Raw genomic sequence first — 9280 nt, 5'->3', positions numbered from 1 at the left:
TTCGTAGCTTCAACGTTGTTTGATGTGATTTGAGACCTCGAGCGGGTCCGTGTTAGGGTATAGAACTTGTTGGTATTTTTGGACGGGGTCCCGAGGGCCCCGGGTGTTTTTCGAACGAGTTGCGGATGATTTTCATGGTTTTGGGGAGGTCTGAGTTCTGGTGTAATCGCACTTGCGCACCTTAGGCGCAGGTGCGATTGTCGCAGGTGCGAAGATGGAGGCGCAAGTGCAAGAATATCTGGACTTGGCAATCTCCGCAGGTGCGAAGAATTTGTGTGCATCAGCGGACTCGCAGGTGCGGAGATGGAAGCGCATATGCTAGAATTGAGAGTTGGCCTGGGGTCGTAGGTGCGAGGAAGTTCCGCATCTGTGATGCCCACGGATGCGCAGAAGGCTCGCAAGTGCAGAGGTTGTGGGAGTTAGTGACTTCCGCAGGTGCGACTGGTTAGACCACAAGTGCGGTAGGCGCAGGTGCGTGAAATGATCGCAGGTGCGAGGATCGCTGGGCCGAAAGGGGATGGAATAGAGGGTTAGTTCATTTTTACTCCATTTTTTATTTTTAACTCGGGAGAAGGAGATTGTTTGAGGTATTTTCATAGGAATCTTGTGGGTATCGATTTTTTACTCGAGTTTGGTTTTATTGCATTAATCTATAGTTATTTCTCCATTTAATTTCGGATTTTTGGGATTGAAATTAGAAAAAATTGGAAGAACTTCTTCAATAAAGATTTTGAGTTTTGAAGGGGAATTTATGGTCGGATTTGAGTAATTCTTATATGGTTGGACTAGTTAGTGAATGGGTGTTCATATTTTGTAATTTTTATCCGATTATGAGATATGGGCCAGGGTCGACTTTTTACGGTGAATTTCGGAATTTTTGTTAAAATATTGATTTCATTGATTAGATGAGTCTATTATTGTTGTATTCATGTTATGCAATTGTGTTTGGCTAGATTTGGGCCATTCAGAGCCAGATATTCGTGGAAAAGGCATTATGACCGATTGTTTGAGCTTGGTTCGAGGTAAGTATCTTGCCTAACCTTGTATGGGGGACTTCCCCTTAGGATTTGAGTCTTCTATGTTGATCGTAGTCCGTGTACACGAGGTGACGAGTGCGTGCACAGACTTATTTGTGAAAAGTTGGCCTTTTAGGCTTCTTAGGTCCTTGTATTCTTTGAATATGCAGTTGTTCTTGTTATGATTATATATCTTAATTACTAGATCCACATCTATCTGCTTAATTAGAATCAATTGCTTTATGATCCACTATTATTGTTACTTGATTTATATGTGCCTTAATTGAAACTGTTATCTCTTTTATAGCCATGCTATATTTACATAACTGCTTATCTTTTTTTGGAATTTATATTATTTCATCCTATAATTGTTCAGTCTTAGTTGAGGTTATGATTATTTTTCCATTGCTTATCCTTAATTGAATTGTTGAATATCCTTAGTAATTTCCTCAACCTTAAAAGAAGTTCAGATATCATATATATTAGTCGACTTGTTTTATTTGGCATTATTTGATTCGTGTTAGCTTCCCTGTTGTTGAAGTGTATATTGTGGGATCGTTGCTACACATTAGTTTTCCCTTTGTTGAGTTGTTCTCTTTACACCTAACATTCTTTACTGTGGTTATTCCTTGTGAATTGGTTCTACCGTTTCTTTGTGAATTAAAGTTCTTGAGTTGATTTACTTGTCGTACTTTGTATTATTTTCATTGTTGTTGTTGTTGTACTTGTTGTGGTGATGCACGATGTTTCTACCATGCGGTTGTTATTATTATGATGCGCGAGGTTTCTTCCGTGCGATTGTTTTTATGGGGTTGCACGAGGTTTCTACCGTGCTATTGTTACTATTGATAATTGCACATGCGGCGTGACAAGGCGGGATATGTATATATATATTTATGGGTTGCGCATGTGGCGAGACAAGGTGGAAACATTGTTATGCACGTGTGGCGAGATAAGACGGGCATTTATGTTACTATTGCACACGTGGCGAGACAAGGTGGGCTGTGTCAGGGGTTGATTTATTATGATTTGTGGCATGGGGGCATTCTTGTTGTTGATATTTGTGTAGTGGTATACGTACCTGTGTGAGCTTTATCTTGTGAAGGTTGTGAGAAAATATTCTACGTGATGTCCGTTCTTTTTCCTAATGCTTAATTGCTGATATGGACTATGGTAGTACACTTGCACAAGCATACACGTAGTTAAGCACTCTTATCGGATAAGAGGTGGTCTTGATATTGTTGAGCATAGATGCTCATTCTTGTTTACTTGTCTTCTATGTGACAATGACTATATTGGCACGTGAGTCGTCAGTGCGGTTATGAGATGTTATGAGGGCACATGATGCCAAGTATTAGAGTTTAGGTATTGAGACCCGTAAGTTACGATTTGTCCAAGGTTTGGTACCTCGTAGAGTTGCTGACAAAAACCTGATGTAATAGCAGTTATAGTTGCTGAGTTATTATTTGTCCTTGCTGTATTTGTGATTCCGGACTTAGGTTGTGTTCCATTCACCTTTATGTGTCATTTTCATGATATTCCGCTGATACTTGTTGTTTCCTTCCTTATTGCCATTACTGTACTGTGATCCATATTGCATAGTCTCTATGTAGACATCATACTTCTGTTGTTCATGTACTTATATATGTTCAGTTTATTAGACCAGTGGGTGTCTTAACTGTTCCTCGTCACTACTTTACTGAGGTTAATCTTGATACTTACTGGGCACCGCTGTGGTGTGCTCATGCTACTCTTCTGCACATTTATTTTGTGCAGATCCAGGTAATTGTTCGTTAGCTAGCTACGTGGATGGTTATTGCGGAGACTCAAGGTAAACCTTCCGCTGCGTTCGCAGGCTTCAGAGTCACCTTCAACTTTTCATTTTGTACTGTTTATTCTTATTTCTCGACAGTTGTATTTAGAAGTTTTCTAGCAAATACTCTATAGAGCTTTTGACTTGTACTACCGATTTTGGGAATTTTAAGAGATTCTATTTAATAATGTTGTTATTTTAATTATTGTTAGGCTTACCTAGTTCCTAAGACTAGGTGCCATCACGATACCCAAACGGAGGAAAAATTGGATCGTGACAAACGCCTTATATTTACTCATCATAAACATGACGGAAAATTGAGTTCCTCTGACTCAACTCTTGCACAGCCACATTCAATTTCTTACCAACTGTCTTTCTGGATGTAGATGTCGTTGTATAACGAATAAAATAGAATTTAGGAATTTGAATTTCTTACAACTGAACTCTACCACACGATCTAGATTAAGAAGAAGAAGTGACAATCCTAAATGCCTTGTAGCCTCCTGCTTATAAGTCTGGTGCACAACACACCAATAAACAAGAGTCTACTAGACACAGTTTATAGACTCTCTAGTATAGAACTGCTCTGATACCACTTTTTGTCACGACCCAAACCGATGGGCCGTGATGGGAACTCGGTACCTTACTCAACCGAATACCTACATAACGTATCTTTCGTATCATACTATCATAGGTAAATGAGCCCGAGAGGCTGTCGTGAGATAAGTAGAATAAAACATGAGGAAATCCTCATTATAGGGTGACCCAACATGATATACTGACTTATACATATGATGTACTAGCCTATAATACCATATCAATATCCGTATACATGACATATGTCTACAAGCCTCTAAGAGTACATAAATATCATAAAGTTCGGGACAGAGCCCCGCCATACCAATCAATACATATTCAAATCATACTGAAACAATATGCAACTCCGGAGCAAGTGGAGTGCACAAACACCTTCTGCTGAGCTGATAGCCTACTAGGAGAACTCTCAACCTGTCTATCGGGACATGCAGGCATGAAACGCAGTGTCCCCAGACAAAAGAGACGTTAGCATAAATAAAGTACCGAGTATGTAAGGCATGACAGTAGTATATAAAAGACATGAAAGAAACATGGAGTAAAGAACTCAACCTGAAATTCTGAATAACTCTATGAATCATGAAAATTTATAATGTCATGCATGTGCGTATAAATTCCATACCATGCATAGGTATATGTATTCATAACATCATCAAGCCTCTAAGGGCATCCCATCATATCATCTCGGCCACTGTGGGAAAATTATCAACGTATACCAGCTGATCAGGTAGTGGTGCGTATATAATGCCTTAACCTTTTCTCATATCCCATATACATATAATATACGCGTATATAACGCCTTCTTGTCATGGGTCAGTGTACATGTATAAATGCATGAAATGCATAATAAATATCTTAATAAGATTTCTCGAATATCATAAAACCAATATGCCTTTCGGACAAACTTTATCAAATACGTATTTTTCTGAGATCCATGAACAGAGGATATAATAATAATTCACATGGGGAATCAAGAATAAAGACACCCATAGTATTTCTATGAATAGAGTCATTTATAAAAGTTGCGTAATTTGCTCATTTAGTTTGTATCATTTGGATCATGCCAAAAGAAAGAAGGGATAGCCTTAACATACCAGTATGATCTCTTCCTTATTACTCAACCAAGTTCAACACAACTTCTTTCATCTACAACAAGTGAAGTGATATTACCGTTAACATATAACGTCATGCCATCGTATTTGGCTAGTCGTATGGCTTAAGAAAAATCGGATAGCAACTCCCCTATTTTTAATACATCCTAAAGACCACTAAGGGTCATCAACAGCCCAACAACAACTATAACCAACAATAGCAACAACAATATAATCCAATATGAGTTTCTCCGATTATCTTAACAACCAAATTGAACGGCAAGCTCGTTTTTACTCACAACACGATATAAATTGAATTCAAATCTTATTCCATAAATTAGTTCATAACCTTCAGAACATCATACTTATATGTACTATATTATTTCTAGTTCAAAACATCCATAAAATGCCTTCCAAAACAGCCTCATACGTCCAGTACCTTAATTTTTATCACCAATCACTTATTTTTCATCTTTTCTTATTCAGTAAACTTAATTAACAAATAGAAAAGTTAGCAACAGCAGCCACAACATTATCAAATTATTTTTTATAATTTCCAGCCACCACAAACCATCTAATTAGCCACAAAACAGTCCAACCAAAGACAACTACATCCCATGTTTTTTCAAGTGTTATCTTATGGTTTCTCACTCAAACAACACAACTAACACAAGATTAACCTAAGGCACAATCAAGAAGATGTTATACATACCTTGGACAGAAGCTACAACTCGAAACCATGTCTCAGCTTAGCTCACAATAGCCCTCAATCACGCCACAACATCATAGAAGCATCGTCTTGTAGTCCTTAACACTTTTGATGATGATTTGAGTTGATTTCCCTTGAGTTTGGTTCTTGAGATCTTGGGATATGTTAGGGAGGGTTTTGGAGAGCTGTTAGATGAAATTTAGGTGAAAAATGACCCGCAATGAGTCTGAAACATCTTTTAAAAAAAACGTAAGGTCGAAGGTCGTCTCAAGTGGGTCCCAACCGAACTGCTTGCGCAGTCTCACGAAAACGTATATATCTCACTATTCTGATGTTGTATCAATGAACGGTTTAATCCGTTGGTAACTAGACTCATAAACCTTCAATTCGGTATATAATATGTCCCATAACGACCTCATATAGCACACAAAATGTATTTCTCAAAAAGCTCTATTATAAGGAAAATCCTTAGTCGGTTCTTTTTCCGCAACTTAAATCCGATTTTTCCCAAAATTTATATATTATATCTAAATATCATATATAGTCATATCATAGCTTTTAACTCATTTAAATCATGATTAAAAAGTCTCATATTCATCTTAACTTACTTAAAATTTCGGTAAACCTTTCTTATCCGTGTAAAAGGATTTCGCCCTTTTTGAGCTTGCATTAGATAATCCTATAATGACAGTGACGTCTGAAGTACGGGGTGTAACAGATGCAGCCCGCAATGAGGTTGAAATATTACTGGAAAACGGCTCTATAAGGGATTCAAAATACCCCCAATGGGCCGCCAACGTTGTCATGGAGAAAAAAAAAAAGAACAGAAATGGCATATGTGTGTTGATTTCATAGTTCTGAACAAAACATGCCCAAAGGACTCATTCCCGCTACCCCATATCGATCAACTCATTGACGCAACAACAGGGCACGAACTGCTAAGCTTCTTAGACGCATACTCGGGATACAACCAGATCCTCATGGAAGAGGAGGATAAGGAGAAGACCACCTTCATCACCTATCAAGGAACATATTGTTATAGGGTAATGCCCTTCGGACTGAAAAATTTGGGGGCAACCTATCAGAGGTTGGTGACAAGAATTTTTAAAGACCAACTCGGTAAAACCATTGAGGTCTACATAGACGACATGTTGGTCAAATCCAGAAGGAAAGAAGATCACATCGATCACCTGAAAGAGGCCTTTGACATATTCAGGCGATAAGGTATGAAACTAAACCCCGAGAAGTGTGCATTCGGCGTCACCTCAGGGTTTCCTGGTATCACAAAGAGGCATCGAGGTCAATACCGATCAAATTAAGGCCATAGAAGGAATACTAGAACACTTAACCATAAAAAAACAGGTTCAGAGGCTAACCGACTGCATCGCAACCCTGTCAAGATTCATCTCACGATCGTCTGATAGATGTCACAAATTTTTCGGCGTACTCAAGAAAGATAATGATCTTCTATGGACGCCCGAGTGCGTGCAAGCCCTGAAGGAATTAAAGGATTATTTATCATCACCACCTTTGCTAGCCAAAGCAGAACCTGGAGAACGTCTTCTCATCTACCTCGTCGTATCCGAAGTAGCAATAAGCGCAGTCCTAGTCCGAGAAGACAAAGGTACGCAATCCCCTATCTACTACATTAGCAAGACCATAATCGACGTCGAGACGCGGTACCCCCACCTCGAAGAACTGGCAATGGCTTTGGTCATAGCTTCACGAAAGCTTAAGCCCTACTTCCAGTGCCACCCCATCTCAGTAGTCACAACTTTCCCCCTGACAAGTATTTTATATAAGCCCGAGTTATCGGGAAGATTAGCTAAGTGGGCTATAGAATTGAGCGAGCATGATATCACGTATCAACTATGAACTGCGATAAATTCACAAGTCCTCGCCTATTTTGTCGCTGACTTCAATGCAAAATAATTCCTGAAGTAGAAAAAAGAAGCCGCCCAAGTTTCCCGCAAACACAAGATCAATGGATTTTGTACACCGACGGTGATTCTAATACGTCAGGGTCCAGACTGGGACTCATACTCGAGGTCCTGACTGGCAAAGTAATTTGCCAGTCCATAAGGTGTCCAGACATGACTGACAATAAGGCCGAATATGAGGTCGTGATTGCAGGATTAAGGCTAGCACTCAAGTATGGATCAAGGCGGGTCATCCTACACTGTGACTCACAGATCGTCGTCAACCAAGTCACAGGGACTTTCTAGATCAAAGAGCAAAGGCTGCAAAAGTACAAAGTCATAATTTGCAAATTATTGCTCGAGTTTGATGAATGACAGTTCGATCAAATCCCTCGAGCACAAAACAATGAAGTCGACGGCCTCACCAAATTAGCAGTTGCCACCAAAAGGATAGCCGGCGAAGGAAACGTGGTTGCCCTCCACTCGTCAATAGATCAAATTGAGGTAAGGACTCTAAACCTAACCTGGGACTAGTGCAACCATATTATTAAATACTTGCAGGATGACGTACTCCCAGACGATAAAAAAGAAGCCAAAAAACTTAGAATGCAATCAGCCAGGTACATCATCATCTAGAACGACCTATACAAAAGGACGTACGGTGACTCCCTAGCAAAATTCTTTCGCCCGAATCAAACTCGTCGTGTACTAGAAGAAGTCCACGAAGGCCACTGTAGGGCCCATTCAAGCAACCGGGCTCTGGTCAGATGCCTCATATGAGCGGGATATTACTAGCCCATTATGAAGATACAAGCAATGCCAAAATTACACCCCAATGATCCACCAAACAAGCGAGCAACTCCATTCGGTCACATCCCCTAGGCCTTTTATCAAGTGGGGGATGGACATCATCGGCCCCCTCCCTGCAGGAGGAGGTAACGTACGCTTTCTCTTAGTTTTGACTGACTATTTCTCTAAATGGATGGAAGTAGGGGCATTTACTCAGATACGCGAACAGGAAGTGATCACCTTCATATGGAAAAATATTGTGCCGCTTCGGCCTCCCCAAAGAGATTAACTGCGATAATGGACCCCAATTTACTGGAAAAAGGTCGCCGAATATTTCGAGAAGTGGCATATCAAACAAATACTCTCCACCCTTACCACCTCGCTGGCAATGTCCAAGAGGAATCCTCCAATAAATCAATATTGAACATCATAAAGAAAAAGCTTGAGAACGCCAATGGACTTTGGCCAGAACTACTACCAGAAGTGTTATGCGCATATTGTACAGTGTCAAAGACGAGCACAGGTGGAACACCTTACTCGTTAGTCTATGGGACTGACGCAATAATACCAATCGGAGAGCCTAGTTTGAGATACTCCCATGAAAGCATGCTGAGGAACGACGAAAGCAGAATGCATGACCTCGACGAAGCTGACGAACGGAGAGACATGTCTTACATAAGAATGATAGCCCAAAAATAATAGGCAGAGCGCTACTATAACAAAAAAGCTAAGATCAGACCACTCAAAGTCGGGAACTACGTACTCAAATCCAAAACACAAGCAAGCAGAGATCCGCGGGAGGGAAAACTGCGAAAAAATTGGGAGGGCCCCTACAAAATCACAGCGACAGCAGGCAAATGGTCATTTCAACTAGAAACAATGGAAGGAAAACAGCTACCAAACAACTGAACGCTACCCACCTCAAGTACTTCAACTTTTGAGAACAATCGTTTTCCAAGTCGTACTCTTTTTCCCTCACTTGAGTTTTATCCCATTTGGGTTTTCTCAAGGGGGTTTTTAATGAGGCGATGAGGAGGACAATTCAAGTCAAAGTGCAGTCAAGAGAGTTCATTGCTCAACCTCTCAACATATCTCTAGGTCACCAAATGAAGGGACTAGATAGACCGAAACTGGAATGTCAGCCCGAAGAATATGTAAATTTCCCCAAGTATTGAGCAGATAAACTGGGACTGGAATGCTAGCCCGAAAAATATATAAACTTCTCCTAGTATTGAGCCACATGAAAAACAACATTCGACCTTGTTCGAATTAACACATTCGACCTCGTTCAAATTAAAACGACATTTGACCTCGTTCGAATAAAACATTCGACCTCATCCAAATTAAAA

The 9280-nt window shown here is 40.1% G+C and overlaps 1 protein-coding gene across 1 annotated transcript; it reads left to right on the top strand.

Moving 5' to 3' along the window:
- The first annotated feature begins 8228 nt into the window (after positions 1-8228).
- LOC138900384 (uncharacterized) lies at positions 8229-8630 on the top strand. The gene has a single exon (XM_070187123.1). The coding sequence runs from the start codon at positions 8229-8231 to the stop codon at positions 8628-8630; it is 402 nt and encodes a 133-aa protein (XP_070043224.1).
- The last annotated feature ends 650 nt before the right edge of the window (positions 8631-9280 follow it).

Source organism: Nicotiana tomentosiformis, chromosome 10, assembly GCF_000390325.3.
Source record: "Nicotiana tomentosiformis chromosome 10, ASM39032v3, whole genome shotgun sequence".
Taxonomy (NCBI): domain Eukaryota; kingdom Viridiplantae; phylum Streptophyta; class Magnoliopsida; order Solanales; family Solanaceae; genus Nicotiana; species Nicotiana tomentosiformis.
Note: the sequence above shows the minus strand (reverse complement) of the source record. Positions and strands in the feature narration are given on the sequence as shown.